Source organism: Carcharhinus amblyrhynchos, chromosome 12, assembly GCF_965287045.1.
Source record: "Carcharhinus amblyrhynchos chromosome 12, sCarAmb.v2.hapA, whole genome shotgun sequence".
NCBI lineage: Eukaryota > Metazoa > Chordata > Chondrichthyes > Carcharhiniformes > Carcharhinidae > Carcharhinus > Carcharhinus amblyrhynchos.
Window position 1 is genome coordinate 65,144,295 of NC_137335.1, and position 19,645 is coordinate 65,163,939.

The following is a 19,645-nucleotide window of genomic DNA, read 5'->3' on the forward strand; positions in this document are numbered from 1 at the left end:
CAAAAAATACTTGGGGAAAAGATCCTGCTGGCAGCAAGGGCTAGAAAATCCCCATCCAGTATAACTAACAGGAAAGACTGACCAAGCTGGGACTCTCCTCTAGAACGGAAGGTTGACTGGTGACCTAGGGAGATCTTTGAAGGGAAAGGATAGAGGAGCAGAGAAGTTTCCATATGTCAGGGAGTTCAAAACTAGAGGCCATTAATATAAGATATCCATTTATGAATTTAATAGGGAATTCAGGAGAAACTACTTGGAATGTGGAATTTACTACTCGAGTGGAGTAATTGTGGCGAAGAGCGTAGATGTATTTGAGGGAAGTTTAATAAACATATGAATGAGAAAGGAACAGAGGGCTATGCAGCTCAGACTAGACGAGGTAAGGAGGAAGACGTGGGTCGAACATAAACACTTTAGATCTGTTGGGCCGAATGGCCTGTGTCTACTTTAATTTCTACGCGTGTGTGATTTACCGCCTCACAATTAATTTGCAAAAGGAAAAAAATGTCCCAGTCCCTGTTTAGCAAATGCTCACTGCTTGTATTCAGTGTCTTTGGGCATGATCTTGGCAGCTTGCCATGCAGGTCAATCAGTGTGGTGAGCTGGCAAGATAGTGGGCAAGGATAACAATTCACTTTGCACCGGACTGAATCTCACAGTTGTCAGGAAACAAAAATTGTTGGAAGATTGCACTGGTGTGGAACACCCCCATTTTCAGATTTTTAAATTTTTGCGGGGAAGATTTTGCATTTTCTTTTAAGTCATATTGGTGCTAATTTATTTTAGTCTGATTGTGGAACACAAATATTTCATATCTGGATTTCCTTTCCAAGAAAATCAATTTCAATTGATCTGACTGGAAGGAAGGATCTTTTTAATCATGGTGACTGTCTTTAAGTGTTAGTCATTGATTTTTTTTGAGTATTTCATTGATTAAAGAAAATTGCAGTGATGCAAAATGTCATGAGTTAAGGATAAAGGGGCTGCAAATGAGTGCAGTGTTGTCAGTCTGCAGTGTGCTAATATGAAGGAAGTTAGTACTTGGTGTTTCTGTGTGTTGAATTTAATATTATAATGCTGTGGGTTATGGAGCTTTGATTTCGCAGCTCAGTGAGCACAGATTCTGATTACAGCAGGAACAGAGCTGAACGCCCATCCCTGATTGCAATATTTTTGGAACTGTTTCCAGTGGTAAAAGTGTTTCTATGGTATGATGTTTCTACTTATGTCTGGAGTCACTCGCTTAGTTGTGGGGTGAATTTCATACATCGAGAACAGGAGGCCGTTCAGCACCTTCAAGATTAGTTCAAAAGTCCAAAACAAGTGCCTTTTCAAGTATATATCTAATTCCTCCATGCAAGTTATTACTGAATCTACACTTTCAGACAGTACAGTTCAGATCCTAATTCTTCATAACAAAAAATCCTGATCTTCCCACTAGTTTTTTTTGCTATTCAGTCATTGTGTCTCATCGACTTCAGGAAGTGTAGTGGAGAACATGCCCCCTGTCTACATCAGTGGGGATGAAGCAGAAATGGTGAGCGCTTCAAGGTGTTCAGATCACCAACAACTTATCCTTGTCCCTCCCGTGCCGACAGTATAGTTAAAAAAGCTCACCAATGGCTCTACTTTCCCAGCAGATTAAGGAAATTTGGCATGTCAGCTACGAATCTCACCAACTTTTACAGGTGCACCATAGAAAGCATTCTTTCTAGTTGTATCACAGCTGGGTATGGCTCCTGCTCTGCCCAAGATTGCAAGAAACTACAAAAGGTTGTGAATGTAGCCCAATCCATTATGCGAACCGACCTCCCATCCATTGACTTCATCTACGCTTCCTGCTGCCTCGGAAAAGCACCCAGTATAATTTAAGGACCCCATGCACCTTGGACATACTCTCTTCCGCTGCTTTCCTTCGGGAAAAAGATACAAATGTCTGAGGTCATGTAGTAACCGACTTGAACAGCTTCTTCCCTGCTGCCATCAGACTTTTGAATGGACCTACCTCGCGCTAAGTTGATCTTTCTCTACACCCTAACTGTGACTATAACAACACTATATTCTGCACCCTGTTTTTTCCTTCTCTATGAACGGTATGATTTGCCTGTATAGCGTGCAAGAAACAATACTTTTCACTGTATACATGTAATCAAATCGATAGCAACCTGCCTGCTGCTGAATACATTTCTCTTATTTATTTTGTTAAAATTCTTCAGAATTTTAATTCAGAGGAGACCAATCTCAGCTTCCCTGGCTTCTTCGCAAACTGAAATCTCTTATCTCAGCTATCTTTCAGGTAAATATCCTCTGAACCCCTTCTGAGGCCTTAACATCCTCTGGAAAGGATTAGACGCTGTTTCAACTGAGGCCTAATGGAGATTTATCACTGTCAGCAATATTAGAACAATGGCATATGTTGGAATTTTGTTGATATGTGGTACCTCAAATGTCAAACTCATATTTGCAATTCTGCCCATTTTCTTTGATTTCCAATGAAAGACCATTAAAGACCACCAATACTAAAAACCCTGCCTAGGAGGAGGCAAGCAAAAACAGTCATTTTACAGTCAAAGCAAACCCAACCTGTCTTTGCAGTGAGAGATGGGGTATTAAATGGCTGTGTGAGTTAATGTCCACTGCGTCCAGTAACTGGCATGGTGATATAAATTTGGCATGAATTGCAGCTGCTTTAAGTATTTGTGAGGGTTGGAAGAAAGGAAGGCTTGGAATTCTTTTGGTCATGCTTAAGACAACTTTACCTTGAAACTCATTGATAGTCATTTTCACACGCTCTTGCACGCTTTCTCCCTTGCCCTTGTTACATCTTTTCATGCATGCCTATTTTCTTGTGCTGTTTTTGCCTTTCTATTATTCTCTGTGTACCTGAGTGTTTTCCTGCCCAACTCTGTTCCCTTTCTCCTTCTATCATTGTATCTGCTTCTCAACATTGCTGTTTCCCCTTGTGCTGTCTTATGCATTTGCCTACTGCATTCACATGATTTCTCATGCATTCACAGTTCCACTTTGTGTGGGTGGATGCCTTTATGCGTTTTTGAATAATTCACTTTATACGCCCTACTTTCTTTACATGATTTCTCCTGGTGATGAGTGTTAGTCGAGATAACCATGTGAAGTAACTCGTTGATGCCAAGGCCTTTTGGCACCAAAGCTTTCCTTGAGAGGTGATTTTACCTATAACCGCTAAGTTCAGAATGGCAAGCGTAAATTGTTGTTGTTAGTGGGTATTTTGAATGCGGTTGCAGATAGTCAGCTCCCCTTTGCAACCCAGAAAATGCACTTTATGGGAATTATCAGAGGAAGTTATTCTCCCCGTGTTTGTTTGGGTTTCCTCCAGGTGCTCCGGTTTCCTCCAGAGATGTGTGGGTTAGGTGGATAAGCCATGTTAAATTGCCACTTAGTGTCAGCGGGACTAGCTAGGGTAAATGCATGGGGTTGTGGGGATAGGGCCTGGGTGGGATTGTGATTGATGCAGACACAATGGGCTGAATGGCCTCCTTCTGCACTGTAGGATTCTATCAATGAAGTTCAAGGTTACATCTAGCTTAGCAAAGTTAAGCATGGTTCCACTTGAAGTGTTGCGAACGCTGGGTGGAATTTAATGCCTCCACTATGGCCGGTTTGGTGGAACCTGCCACATTCCCACCCATTGACGGTCTTCATGCCCTACTGCCAATTGAGGCCCTTAAGTTGTCAATTAGTGCCCACTTACGAGCATCATTCTGCCAACGCTGGGATTAACCCAGCAACCCTCTGATTTGCCGGCAGGTCACGATACTTGATCCTGGGAATGCTCTACCTCTGGCCTGTCAAGTGCCCAAATGGTACTTAATTCAATGGGACTTCCCTGAAAGAGGTGACATGGGGCTCTCGACACCATTAAATACCACCCTATTTGTTGATTTGGGTTTTGTGAATGCCTACATTATAAGCAGCACTCTGAGAAGTTTTCCTCTGTGCAATATATGTAATAAAATCATCGGGCAGATTTTTCTGATAAGAGTGTTAACCTGTCAGGCCATCTGAAGATTCAGCTGGGAGCTTATCCCCATCAATACTGATTGTTCTGTGGCACAGTGATTACCAATGCAGCCTCACAGTGCCAGGGACCCGGGTTTGATCCCTAGCTTGGGTCACTGCCTGTGTGGAGTTTGCACGTTCTCCCTGTGTCTGCATGGGTTTCCTTCAGGTCCTCCGGTTTCCTCCCACAGTCCAAAGATGGGTTAGATCGATTAGCTGTGCTAAATTGAACCAAGTGGCAAGGGGACTAGGAGGGTAAATATATGGGGTTACAGGAATAGGGCCTGGGTGGGATTGTGGTCGGTGCAGATTCAATGGGCCGAATAGCCTCCTTCTGCTCCGAAGGGATGTATGATTTTATGTATTTTAATGCCCCAAGGAATTTTAATTGACTGGAGGCCGGATCCTCTCACTGAAAAGGAAGTCAAGGAAGTCCCACTCAAACAGATGCGGGTTAGTCTGATTGGCTGATTGACTACAGTGGGACCACTCTAGTCCCAGCAGAATGTGTAGCAGGACTGTGACTACAGGCTATCTCCAGAATCAAAGTTCAGAGTTCAGGATTGGGTAATGCAGGTAGTCTCATGGCAGTGGAAGGGGAGGCCTGTGGTAGTGGGGAAAGAGGGGCGGTCTTGATGGAGAGGCCGGAGAGGGAGGCAGACCTTCTGGAAGGGTGCCTGGTTTGGAAAAAGAGGTCGATGAGGGTGAGGCCCCCTCTTCCCACCTGAGACCCAAGCACGGTGACTTCCCAGGCTATTACATAAGAACATAAGAACATAAGAAATAGGAGCAGGAGTAGGCCATCTGGCCCTTCGAGCCTGCCCCGCCATTCAATAAGATCATGGCTGATCTGTCGTGGCTCAGTTCCACTTTCCCGCCCTCTCCCCATAACCCTTAATCCCCTCTCTTATCAAAAACCCATCAACCCGCTTCTTAAAAATATTTAGCGAGGCAGCCTCCACCACTTCAACGGGCAGAGAATTCCAGAGATTCACCACCCTTTGAGTGAAGAAGTTCCTCCTCAACTCCGTTCTGAACCGCCCCCCCTTTATCTTGAGGCTGTGCCCCCTAGTCCTACTGTCTTTTTTGAGCGGGAAGAGTCTTTCCACCTCTATCCTATCCATCCCATTCATCATCTTATACGTCTCAATGAGATCTCCCCTCATTCTTCTAAACTCTAACGAGTACAAGCCTAGTTTATTCAGCCTCTCCTCATAGCTCAACCCCCTCAACTCCGGTATCAGCCTAGTAAACCTCCTCTGCACTCCCTCCAAGGCCAAAATATCCTTGCGCCCCAAAATGAGTCTTGGCAGGAGACTACACTTTAAATAGTCATTATTAGCCACTTAATGTTTTCAACTGAGGCAAGGATGGGCAGGTTGGTCTGGGCCTTTCCAATCCCCAGCATAATGGTGGATAGGTTGAGGTGGTCAGGGTGATGGGCAGACCCTCTTGGGAATTTTACAGGCCCCCTTCACCACCTAACCAGTAAAATTCTGTCTATAGACTTTAAAGGACAGGTTTGTAATTTTATTACTTAGTGCGCACAGAGAAGATTTTATCCTTCGTTCTTATTACATCTTCAGTAGTATTAATGATGCCTAGTTTACTGTCCCTAGAGAAATAACAATGATTATGATATTTACTATTACACAGTCAACCATTGTTGCTGAAAAACCTTTTTGGAGCTTGGATTTCCAGTGGAATAAATATATTGTTTGATTAGTCAGTTAATGCAAAGTTCAGTGTATAGGTTCAGCAGTAGTTTCCCATACCTGCAGAGATCTATAAAGCTGCTGGTCCTGCACTTATCGAGAAGCTCACCGAGTTATTCCAATCCTTTTGGAAGTGAGGATCCATTCCTCAGGAACTTAAAGATGCTCCTATCGTATACCTCTACTCGAGGAAGGGCAATTGGCAAGTATGTGACAACTACTGAGGAATTTCGCTGCTCTTCATCACAGGAAAATCCCTCGCAAGAGTCCTGCTAAATTGTCTGGTCACTCATCTGGAGCTGGGCCTGCTTGCACAGTCACAGTGTGGCTTTCGCAAAGGTAGTGGGACTATTGACATGATTTTTGCTGCACGCCAACTTCAGGAGAAGTGTCAGGAGCAGAATTGCGAGCCCTACACAAACTTTGTTGACCTCGCGAAAGCCATCGACACTGTAAGCCGACAAGGCCTTTGGGGGATCATGTCAAAGTTCAGCTGCCCTCCCAAGTTCATTCAGATGGTACGCCAGTTCCATGATGGCCAGAGTACTGGATGGCGGAGAATCCTCTGAGGCCTTCCCAGTCACCAGTGGTGTCAAACAGGGTTGTGTGCTCGCACCCACACTGTTCAGCATGATGTTTACTGCCATGCTGAATGATGCCTTCCAGGATAGAGTTGCTGGAATCAGCCTCAAGTACAGAGTGGATGGGAAGCTCTTCAACCTGAGGAGACTTCAAGCTATTACCAAAGTGAAAGAGACTGTTCTGAGAGATTTCCTCTTTGCCGATGACTGCGTCCGGTATGCTGGCTCATAGCCAGAGATGCAAGTCAGTATGGACAAATTTTCCATGGCTTGTGACAGCTTTGGACTCACAAGCAACATTAAAAAGACCAAAGTCATGCACCAGCCTGCTCCTCATGCACTGTACACAGAACCCATAATCACAATCAAAGGGCAGAAACTACAGGCAGTGGACCAGTTCACTTATTTTGGCAGCACCCTCTCCCAAGCAGTGACTATTGATACAGAAGTTAACTGCAGAACAGCAAAGGCAAGTTCTGCTTTTGGTAGACTGTGCTCCGCTGTATGGGAACATCAAGGAATCAGCCCAACAACAAAACTGAAGGTCTACAGTGCCGCAGTACTCACTACCCTCCTGTATGCCTGTGAAAAGTGGACTGTGTATCGAAGGTATGCAAGACAGCTCAATCAGTTCCACATGACTTGTCTTCACAGAATATTACGCACCTGATGGCAAGACAAAGTACCAGACACTGAAGTTCTCTCCAGAGCAAGTCTACCATCAGTCCACACACTGCTGATGAGAGTGCAGACCCGGTGGACAGGTCATGTCATCGGTATGTCAGACAAGCACGTACCCAAGCAGCTCCTTTTTGGGGAACTCTCTGCTGGAAGATGCTCGCATGGAGGCCAGAAGAAAACGTTTCAGAAGCTCACTCAAGACCTCCCTGAAGTTGCTTCACATAGACACGACTACCTGGGAAACGCTGGCACAAAACTGCCCTACCTGGCGTTACCTCATCTACAGAGGCTGTCAAGCTCATGAAGCAAGGTGTATTGCAGAGGCACAACTTAAGCATGAGCTGTGCAAGTCCAGAGCCACCAGTGCAACAACTACAGTGTCTACACAAGTCTGTCCAATATGTGCCAGGACATTCCATGCCCGAATTGGCCTGATCAGTCATCTTCGGACACATCATAACCAACCTCAAAATGACCAATGGTGTCGAGGTCCTCATCAATGATGATGGGCGAACAACAACAGTTTCCATATGTTAAGAAAATTTATATTTATTTTACTGTTTCTTCCCAGGTTCTGTGTAATTGGGAGGGAATGTGTGCAGTAGCGAGCCTGCTGCTTTCCCAACACCCTGCGATTGAGTCAGGAGTGGGCAAGATCGAGGATGGCCTTCTTATCCGCACATCAGTGGAGATCCTTAAGTGAACTATTAATGGGCAGTTGCATGTTGAACCCACTTCTAGTTATGGAGAGACTGTCCACTGAAATGTTATTGCATTTGGAGGGGGTGGGAGCTCCTGACGGACATTCCTCACACACACACACACCACCACCCCCGCTCCCCCGAGTAAACTGGTGTCATTCATGCTGGATGTGCCAGTGTGCATCAGATAGCAATTTTCCCACTTTTACTCGTTTTTGGAATGGTGGTGAATTTTGCACTGGTTCTGAGGGGGGAGGCTGAAATACCCCAATAAGCCCGACTTCACAGAGATCGGGTGCCCTGATCTCAAATTGAAATTGAGGACCCCCTCCCTCCCCCCAAGGATATCAGGGACAGCCCTCTCTTCATTGAAGCGATGTTTACCCGCTACCCTCCCCAACAAAGATTGCCAGCATTAGAGAGAGAGAGAGACCCCCCCCCCCCCCCCCCCCCCCCACTGGTTTCTCTTTCATGCCTGCCACCATGCCCCAATCTCCTTGGGGCTGTCAAAGAACAAAGAAAATTACAGCACAGGAACAGGGCCTTTGGCCCGCCAAGCCTGCACTGACCATTCTGCCCAACTACTGAAACCCCGTATCCTTTGGGGGACCATATCCCTCTATTCCCACCCTATTCATGTATTTGTCCAGATCCCCCTTAAAACTCACTATTGTATCTACTTCCACTACCTCTCCTGGCAGCGAGTTCCAGGCACCCACCACCCTCTGTGTAAAAACAAAATTTGCCTCGTACATCACCTTTAAACCTTGCCCCTTGCACCTTAAACTTATGCCCTCTAGTAATTGACTCTTCCAAAAATGCTTCTGACTATCCACTCTGTCCATGCCCCTCGTAATTTTGTAGACTTCTAACAGGTCGCCCTTCAACCTCCATTGTTCCAGTGAGAACAAACTAAGTTTCTCCAACCTTTCCTCATATGTAATGCCCTACATGCCAGGACACACCTGTCCTCAGGATCCTGGCAGTGCCCATTTGGCAACTGGCACCCTGGGCATAGATGGGCAATGTCCAGCAATGTTCCTGACCATCGGGGACTTTAATGACCTCCAAGACACCCTTCCCCTCCCGAGATGTGGCCATCACTCCTGGTCCCCGCTTGTGGAGACCAGTAGCGATTCTGGATTCCTGCTGCACCCGAGGGTCACAAAATCCTGGGAGCAGGGAAGATCTGGCCTTGAGCGGACTCAGCATATTTAAATGCTCATTTAAATATGCTGATCTGGTTCCTGCTCTTACTGGCTGGGAACCAGGTTATTCTTGGGAGTGGCGGGTGGGAAGATACCGACGAGTTTGTTCCATTGCAGAATGCGCTAAACCATTCACCTGCAATTCCCCAGCCCTGCTGCACTCTAACATGTTCAATGCTGGGTGCAGCGCAGCAAAAAAATCATGGCCATAAAGTTTTCCTCCTCCTCGCTTTTTAATTATATTGAAATCAGTGGACATGTATAGAAAATCATTTGGACCAAATGTACAATTTCCCAGTCCTAAGACAAGACTTCAGGACTTCAAAATTGAGGATATCTTACCTTTTCTCCCATAGTTTCTTTTTAATTCGCAGCTTGGTTTCATCCGATCCCTATTCAAATCGGATTGATTTCTTCACCTTGCACTCAAAATTTATGACCCTCCTGCACTGTATAATTCAGCCCTTCAGCTTGCCACCTCAACAAAATAATTCAGAACAGTGACAACTTCTGCATTTCTATCTTCTTAAAATAACTTTTTCCCCCTCAACATTTGTGCAGGCAAATCGAGATGGCGTAATAAGTCGTGCGCCAGACCAGAGAGAGGATCGCAGCATCAGCTTCCAGAATGCCTCTGCCTTGTATGATCTCTTGAGCATAACGATGGGCAGAAGGGGACAGTATGAAATGCTCTCAGAAGTAAGCAATTAATTTTATTTTTGAAAAGGAGCATGAGGTGGGCGCATCAATTGATTAAAATGCACAAATTTAGCCATAAATTATACACAGATTGGGTGGGGGGATGTTAGCACATGAATCATAGAATGGTTGGTGTAAAATGAGGTGTCTATTGAAAATTAGTCTTTATTAGTAATTGTGAAGGAGAGTGTAATGAATTCAAACAGATGTACAGGAACATAAATACTACAGGAGAAGATATACTAATAGTGAGCTGAATGCTGGTAAGAACAGTTTGGATTGGATAAAAATAAAGTTAATTTTAGAGTGTAGACAAATTCTCTAAGCTCAGCCTGCTACAAATGATGTTCTTCCAATTTCCTGAGCAGCCAGTTACCCAAAATAGACATCCTGCAAACACATTTTCGTTTCTTACGTTTCATCAAGGGTTTTATTGCTACATTTTCTTAAGTTTCATCTCTAATTCCTTTTTATACATCCGGAAACCTTTGCTGTCTAAAAAATGCTCTAAGGCTGGGGTGGCATGGTGACACAGTGGTTAGCACTGCTGCCTTGTAGCACCAGGGACCCGGATTCAATTCCAGCCTCTGGTCACTGTCTGTGTGGAGTTTGCACATTCTCCCTGTGTCTGTGTGGGCTTCCTCCGGGTGCTCCAATTTCCTCCCGCGGTCCAAAGATGTGCAGATTAGGTGGATTGGCTGTGCCAAATTGCCTCTTAATGTCCCAAGGTATACAGATTAGGGGAATTAGCGGGATAAATATGTGGGATTACAGAGATAGGTTCTGGATAAAATGCTCTGTCAGAGAATTGGTGCAGAATTGATGGGCTGAATGGCCTCTTTCTGCACTGCAGGGATTCTATGACGCTGATTCTGGTTGTTGTGCTTAGGTCTTAGTCCCACATAAGAAGCATATTTAGCCATTGTTTGATATTGAATTGAAATCTAATTTTATTTAAGTTCATGTTGCTGTTTATCATTTTTCATGACCTATTTGCAAGTGTTAGGAGACCAGTGTTTTGCATAAGTTGCATTTAAGATCTGAATTTAGTTCTTTCCAGCCATCAAATCTCACTTTGTATTTAATCATAGGTTTGTTTTAATATGGTAAACTGTCCTTTCGTTGTCAATAGTTCCAGTTCAGTAGGGATAAGTTTAACGTTTAAAGGTTTTCAGAATCTCAAAAGCAAGCCCAGTCTGCCTCAAACCCTCCCACTTCAGGATGCAAGACAGGGGAAAGGCAGCCAATCTGCTTTTGAGGACAGAGCAGTTCATTTGAATATTATAATAATCGATACCAGCCTCATATTTCATCTCTGTTCATGGTTTAATCCTGGCCGGCTGGGTTTCACAGGCTTTGGGGTAACTTGGCAGCTAAAGAGAGACCAGGGAAGCTTTATGAAAAAGTGCTTTCATACTACAGCTTGTGGGCTAGGCCTCCTCCCTGCCATCAGAAGCCTTCCCTCTACACTCTCATCGATGGAGCAGCAGGTTCCTCACCTTGGGATCCTCTGGAGTGCTCCCTGACTGATAGGCAGCCAGGCCTGTCAATCAGACAGTAAAGCCTGACAGTCCAGTTGACTTCAGGCAGGGAACCTGATTAGGGCTAAGAAGTCAAAAATCCTCAATGCCTTGTGGGGAAATCCCAGGCTTCCAAGTTCGCTGACTTAACCTTTTATTCGGCAGTTCAAATGTCTTAGTGAGTAGCTGGACTTTCTTTCGTAATTCAACTCTAATCTCTTGACTCATCAAATTTTAAAATCTATACCAATTCCCATTCTTACTTGAGGCAGGTATCAAACTTTGTTTCTGCAATGTAGATCCTTGCACAGCATTAAATTATTAAGTGTCTCAAAAACAGGGATTTAACTTGTTTCTTTGGTGTAAAGACCACGGGAATACCAATACCCAAGTGAATGACGGAGTGCATCTTGCAATGTTGCTACAAAGCAGCGAAGAAGTCAAGAAATGTTCTAAGAGTCACTTTGCTCTATTGATACTTTCTGGGTATCTATCAATCACATTCCAATTGGCATATTATGTAAATTGCTATATGGAGTGGTTCTCATATTGTTGCCAAATATTACCATCTAGAATTAGCTGGAGGGAAATATATGCTGTAAACCTCTGACCTTGTCCATGGCTGGGATTCTCCAACGTTGCTGCAGTGAATGGAGTTTTGGCTGATCATCGAATTCACCCATTCTTGCTGGGAGTGGGGCGGGCAGAGACCAGATCGAGAATCCCACGATGAAGGATTGGCACAGACAGCTGAGCCTCTCTTAAATGTGTACTACTTTAATGTGTGTAGAGGCTGCAGAATGAAGAAACAAGATAAGACTGCACAGGTCAATAGCTTTAATTTTTTTGATCATATTCATCTTCCATTTACTATAATATTTGTCTTTTGTAATAGTTTATTTTGTGAGAGGCAGGGATTAGTATTGAGTAGCTAGTTACCATTATTTTTTAAAAGAAAATAGTCAGACAGTTCTGAGCTTTATGCAAGTTAGGACTAGGTTATTGGAGCACTGTCTGAAAGATGGTGCTAACGTTTTTAGATGTATGCTTGATGTGTGATTGACTAAGAATATATCAAACAACAAACCAAAGCATTATTTTTGATTTGATTTATTATTGTCACATGTATTGGGAAACAGTGAAAAGTATTGTTTCTTGCATGCTATATAGACAAAACATACCGTTGATCGAGTACATTGGGAGAAGGAAAAGAGAGGGTGCAGAATATAGTGTTCTAGTCATAGGTAGAGTGTAGAGAAAGATCAATTTAATAAAAGTGAGAAGCAAAATGCTGCAAATGCAGGATTCTGAAACAAAAACAGAAAATTCTGGAAAATTTCAGCAGGTCTGACAGCATCTGTGGAGAGAGAGTAGAGCCAATGTTTCAAGTCTGGATGATCCATGGATGACTGAAGGAAAAGATAACAATATGTCAAAATATCAGCAGTTCTGCTCTGGATGAATACCCACTAAGACTTGCATCAAATAGATGCAGACTCATTTGACTTAGTATTTTTAATAGAACATTAGCCATGGGTGTTCCATCCTCTAAAATACTTTGCATCTTTTCCCCTTCTGACTCTTGTACAACTCGTCATTTAAAAGCGAGTCTTAGAAAAAAAACACTGACCTATAGCAAATCATTTCCTAATGTTGTTTCTCCTTGTGATAAAGTATCTTGTTTCAAATTTGAATTTGTTCCAGTAATACTCGATTGCAGCTATAAGAGGAAGGTATTGCAGATAGTTGAGTGCAAGTCAGGTGGTAGCTTAGGAACCGACATGTGCGAGTAGTTCCTTTAATTGTCAGTAAACTTGGGTGACCCAAATAGCTGATTTTCCAAACCTGATATTTCATGTCTTTAATTATCGTTTTGCCTTTTGTTGTTTGGCTTGGTCACAGTTCTTAACAGCGACAATAGAGCAGCCATGCTGTAATGCGACATCCAGCTGACACTTAAATTGTCAAACATGTAGTACATCTTCAATGTAATCCCTTGCTAGCCACGTGCTGACAGGAAACTATTTCCTGGATCTGTTCAGGCAGGGCAGGGGAGGGAAAAGAGTGTTCATGATGAATCAAGTGATGATGTTCAAAGCCTGTTTGTAAGTGACCAAAAAAATTGTTACGCATAGCTATTAAAAAATGAGTTAATTTCTTAAACATCAAGGACCATCGCATCTCTATTTTAACCATAAAATTATACAGAATTGACAGCACAGAAATAGGCCATTCGTACAACTGGTCCACGTTGCTGTTATGTTTTAGTCCTCCCACCCTCATCAGCTAACCCAATCTGTATATCCTTCCATTCCCTCCTCCCTTATTTAGCTAGTTTCCCGATAAAGTTAACTATGCTTTTCATCTCAACTATGTATGGTAGCATGTTCCACACTGTAGCCACTTTCCAGGTGAAGATATTTCTCCAGAATTCTTTATTAGATTTATTAATTGGCACAATGGTTAGCACTGCTGCCTCACAGAGCCAGGGACTCGGGTTTGATTCCTGGTTTGGGTCACTGTCTGTGCGGAGTCTGCATTGTTGGCATGGGTTGCCTTTGGGTGCTCCACTTTCCTCCTACAGTCCAAAAGACGTGCTGGTTAGGTGTATTAGCCATGCTAGATGCTCCCTCAGTGTACCTGAACAGGCGCCAGAGTGCGGCGACCAGGGGATATTCACAGTAATTTCATTGCAGTGTTAATGTAAGTCTACTTGTGACACTAATAAATTAATTTAACTAATCACTATGATATTAACAATGTGGGTTTTATTTCCTGCAAGCTGGAATTCCGCCTCAGGCAAGGGTTGGGAAGGGAGACAAATGCATAATCCAGGGTGCGCTCAACCCCCAGGAGAAGTTGAGTTTTAGGGGGTGGGGGTGGGGAAGATACTCCTCCTCTTGACCCAGAAACAGTGATTTTAGTCTACTTGCCATTTTTCTAAAGCTATCCTCACCTCTCTTGAGCTGGCAGGATTCCCAGCCCTGTAATTGAATCGCAAAACATTGACTGTCTGCTTTCTTTTCTGCCTCTGTTAAACTTGGAGCTAAGTGGGTTAGGATCTCGTTTGCGATTTAAATTTTTTTTCTCACATCTCAGTTCTGCTCAACCCTTAAGCTTCCACTTAAATGCATCTCTGCTATTTGTCTGAATTATTCTGTGTGGTAGTAAGATTCACATCATAACCGCTTTCTGGGTAAAGGTATTTCTCTAGAATTCCTTAACTGTTTTATTTAATTGATTTAAGAAAACTGATGAAGAAATGGCGAACAGAATAATAGAATATGAACATAAACTAGCAGATACAAATGGATTGTATAAGCTTCTATAGACATGTAAAAAGGAAACTGCTAGCTAAGACAAATGTGGGTCTATTGCAGGCAGAGTCAGGAGAATAATAATGGGGAATCGATACACAGAAACATAGAAAAAAGGAGGAGCAGGCCATTTGGCCCTTCAAACTGCTCTGCAATGCATTATGGTCGTGGCTGATCATCAAAATCAGTATCCTGATTCCAAACCCCCACCCCGCCATCCCCCCACATACATCTTTTGATTCCTTTAGCCCTAAGGACTATGTCCAATTTCTTGGAATCACACAATGTTTTGGTCTCAGCTATTTTCTGTGTTAATGAATTCCACAGATTCACCACTCCCTGGAGGAAAAGATTTCTCCACACCTCAGTCCTAAATGGTTTACCCCTTGTCTTCAAGCTTTGACACCTAGTTCTGCACTCCCCCACCATCATTCTTTCTGAATTTACCCTGTTAGAATTTTATAGGTTTCTATGGGATCCCTTTTCACTCTTCTAAACTCCAATGAATATTATCCTGGCTGTCTTAGTCTCTCCTCATATGACAGACCTGCCATCCCAGGTAAACCCTCGCTGTACTCCCTCTGTAGCAAGGACATCCTTCCTCAGTTAAGGATAACAAAACTGCATACAGTAACCCAGGTGTGGCAGAGGAGCTAAATGAATACTTTGGGCAGGATTCTATGACCTTGTTCATCCCAAAACTGTAAAATTCTGTCTGAGGTCAACGGACCTTTCTATGGTCCGCCCCTCGCCCTCTCCAATTCCTGTGATAGCGGGATGGTATAATTTTGGCTGTCTTTTTCTGTTGGGGCCTAGGCCCAAGGCCTACATCATTTAGCTGGCAGTTTCCAAGGCAGCAAACCTACACAAGAGCAGCCCAGTATGACAGAGTATAAATTGGGGTCAAGGCTCGAGGCCCACATCATTCCCCTGGGAGCTAGAGAAGACGACCAGTCAGTTGGTTGGAAATAGCTCCTGCTGAATTTGAAAGAAGGGTGAAAAAAAGAGAGACATCACAGCAAAGAAGTAATTTTTGTTTTGTTGGGGAAGTAGCTAGCTGTTTGTTGAGTATCTGGTAAATACCTAATAAGTATTTTGTGATTTATTCTATTCCTAAGGTTTAAAATTGTACTGAAACTGGGCTTTCGGTAAAGTTTAAGTTAAGGCCAAGTAAACAAATTTAAAACAAAATGAAGAATAAGAGAAGTAAATTGAAGCCTTGGCAGGACAGCTCAGTTGTGTGGAATGTTTTCTTGTAATATGTGGGAAGTCATGGATGCTACACATGTCCTAAACAAGCATATAAGCAGGAAGTATCACCTAGCTGCAGGAATTTGAGCATGAGGTTTTGGAGCTTGAGCAGTGGCTGGGGTGGTAGCTGTTTGGGACAGTTGGTAGCTTTCTTGGCTTGGAAATGACCACAATCTTGGATTGGCGCCAGATGTTTGGAATAGTGCCGCTTTCTAGATGTTGGTAAACAGCTTTCCTAGCTACTTCCCGAAGATTAGATGTTCTTCAGGAATTCTGGGTAAATTCTATCAATTTTGACTGCTGTGCCTGATTTGGTTGCTGTCAGGGTTTTGTCCACGTCCTCTTGGGGGTAAGGGGTGGCCTGTTCTGGCTTAATCATGAGAGACTGCATCAGGACTTTTTTACTGTCTGCTTGACTTCCTGGCAGGCCAGTATCTTTGGGGTTTACAGGTGATTTTATCATTTTACTGATACTCATTAACACGTTCTGCCCTTTTCTTCGCTACATGAGGTCACATGCTCAGTTTTCCCTCAGCAGCCATATTTACTCCTTGGCATCTTTTAGTTTATTGGGTATCTTTCTCTGGTCTGTAATTTTTTTCAAGGGCTCTTTTTGAAAACGAAAGCTGCCTAGCTTCATTTTCTTGAGAACTATAGACTTTTGGGGGCTACTTTGCTGTTTTCAGTGGCTCATTTTCGCAAATTACTTCATTAGGTGATGCCAATTTATGCACAGCAAGCTCCCACACGCAGAAAATTGATAATGATCAGATATTCTGTTTTGGATGTTGCTCCCCTGAGTGGGATAGGGAAGAGGGAGGGAATAAATTTGGAGGGAACTTGATGATGCCAAATGCCTTTTCATCTATATTTAATCCCATCTTTGGTTTATGGGTGAGATACTCCCCTATCTCTCGGTTACCTTGAAGGTTACCACATGGAACAATACTTGGATGACCTTAAACCCAGTTCCCATTGGGTTTGGTGTCCACCAGGCCTACAAATATGGCACCAGATTGCCAACCTCCATCTGACAAGCCATATAAATGGCTGGTGTGCAAAATTGGAAGGTCATCTTGTACCAATAGATTGTCATCTTAATTAGGTGTAAGGTGGCCCCAACTCCACTACCTAAAATTATGTTTATTGATGGATAGGTTTTCCTGTCCTTTGTCCATTCTACAGATTATTCATGGCCACAAAAAGCATTGGCTATGTGAATGATTTTTCAATGGCTATTCAAGCATTGGCAAAATGCTGCGAAACACCTCAGTATTTCGGAAGTAATCAAAGCAATATCTCTGGCAGATATCCCAGTGTTGTAACATCCCAGATGACCTTCATATCATGTGTGCACACCACCTGCTGTGTTCACATTTGGCTTTCTCCTTCTACAGTCGAGAAGAGAAACTTACAAAATGGAAGGCTGCGCCTTCCGAGGGAGTCATTTGGCCAGTAATGGGAAGAGAAGCTATTCCCACATCACCTCCCCAAGCTGCTTTTCAGCAGGTGACACAACAATAAAGTGTTGCCCTGAAGATGAAACCTGAAGGCCGAGTAGCCAGACCCAACTTTCCTAATAATCTCTGTTTGCCTCAGGGTTGGGGTAGCAAGATCCCTTTCCTAGGAACTCGCTCATCTCTAAGTGCCAGGCCTGAATGCTGCACTTGACCTTTACGCCCCATTTGCAACTTATGCAGAAGATTGATTGGTGTATTAAATCAAAATCGAAGTTCATGGAACCAAGGTGGTTTGAGAAATAGAAAAAATATGACGGAGCTACATGTATCATAGTGAAAACATAACCTGACCTATCTGCACTCAGCACCTCGTTAATGTGTTTCCTGCTGCCTCCTCCTTCTGATCGTCCAATTGCTGGCCAAAGTAATTGGAAATGCCGCAGCCAAAAGTTTCAGACATGGGGGCAATGTGACAGGCTATAATTGCTCTTTAATGTCAAATCACAAGTTCCTTCCCTCCTGCTCTTGCTGATCCTCCGATCATAGATTCTGTTTCTTGAGGCGCAACAGGAGCAGTGGAGACAAAATCTGTGATTGGAGGAGCTGGAGTATTAGCATGAAAGATGCAGAATGTGTGATTGAAGGAGTGACTTCTCGTAGATTCTGGCCAGAACTTTACCACCCTGTCTGCTACGGGAATTGTAGCAAGTGAGGGGCGGGCGATGGAAAGGTCCATTGACTTCAGGCGGGATTTTACGGTTTTGGGACGGGCAAGGCCGTAAAATCCGGCTCTCTGCCTGCTCCATTGCCAGGGGGCAACTTAATTGTGTGAGCTTTTCATGCTGGCTATAGCAGGGAGTGCTAATGTAAGAAAACTAGTCTGTTCAAACACAAAGTCAAACCCCTCGGTGATGTCTCCTCGGGATATGAAAAGTGACTGAGGTGTTGGGTGGTAAAGGCAATAATTGGTAGGAAGATGGTTTCTTGTCTTCTCCTTTGGTAACTAAAAATAATGGTTATTGCTTCATCCTGGGATGTCTGCTGGCAACTTGCTCTGGAGGGTAATCCACACATGCGTACAAAGACAGTGAGTGTTGGAAGGTCATGGACAAAATGGTGGATGAGTCCAATCCTGTTGACATCTGATAGCCACACATGCAGTTTCTGGCAGGGCTCACTGGAAATTGATCATGAGTAGATACCCTGGGTGGGATTCTTTGATCTTGTCTGTGCCCACCGTGCTGCAAGTGAGGATGGAGAATTTGGCGTTGCAGCTAAAACTCTATTTAACTGCATCAACACCAGAGAATCCTGTGGACTGGGATGAAGATTTTTGACATCTGTCCAATTTAATTATCTTCCTGGGCAAGAGTCACTGAAGCAGATTTTGTAGCTTTAGATTTGTATGGGGCATAAACACTAGCACAGCCAGTTGGGCCAAATGGCCTTTTTCTGTCTTGCATTTGCTTAATAATTTTAGTTGAACTCCAATTCTACATACACAATTTCCTAATCAAGCATTTAAGTAAGAGTTTGGTAAAGCTCCCACTAGATGGCATAATTATAATGTGAAACAAAGAGTGACCCTTGCATTGCTGGACCAACATAAATTTTATGTCAGAATAAAACTGTAAGAAGTATTCTAAGCCCTGTTGCGTATATTGGTCTAATAGGAAGCTTGTTAATCCACTTTCTTTAATATTTTGTTTATCAAAAATACATCTCATTGCAATTTATTCCTCAGTGTTTGGAGAGGGCGATGAAGTTTGCATTCGATGAATTCCACATGTGGTATCAGTTGGCACTTTCACTGGTGGCTTGTGGAAAGGTAAGGTCTCTAACTGCAGTATTTGTCATTGTATTCATTTCCTCTTACTGATGCAACATCAGGACATATGAATGCAGTCATAGTAGATTTTTAAAACGTATTTTGAATTATTTTTTGAACGATATTTACAATGCTGGGGTATATTGTTTTGTATATACGAAGTTTACAATTCTCTGACTAACCTGTAATTTCTCAAGTTTTCTCCCTGAAGTTGGCACATCTTCATTTCACTGTGTGTAAACACAATATTTGCATATTGGCTAACCAGGAACTAGTTTTTAGGTTTGGTAGAGGAAGCTAGGATTAAACATTGCTCTTCCTGATTGAATCTTGGCAACTGCAGCATAAAATTCCTTTATTCAACCTTTCTGAACTGTTCAAAGCTGTTCTAGTGCCCTTTAACAATCAAAGCTGTATTCCAACCCAGAACAATTTGTATAAACCGGAGACATTGCGTGATAGGTGCCTAATTTAACACACAAAACCACTGAACGTAGCATACATTATCGGTATGCTCTATTTTCTCATTATGTGTTGATATTTATGTATGTGCTAGTTACATGATGTGTAACATACACTATAGTACAGAAATGCTTTTATTACTGCCCTATGTGTTTAGAGTGTTAGTGGACTAATCTGTGCTGCT

The 19,645-nt window shown here is 43.2% G+C and overlaps 1 protein-coding gene across 1 annotated transcript in view; it reads left to right on the plus strand.

Annotated features, from left to right (window-relative positions):
* Nucleotides 1-19,645, plus strand: part of LOC145351047 (tetratricopeptide repeat protein 7A-like) — a 252,791-nt gene that overhangs the window by 66,106 nt on the left and 167,040 nt on the right. Inside the window, exons 9-10 of the mRNA XM_080200649.1 lie at nt 9,486-9,623; nt 18,916-18,999. Of these exons, the coding sequence (XP_080056775.1) occupies nt 9,486-9,623; nt 18,916-18,999 (222 nt within the window). The remainder of the gene's footprint in view (nt 1-9,485; nt 9,624-18,915; nt 19,000-19,645) is intronic.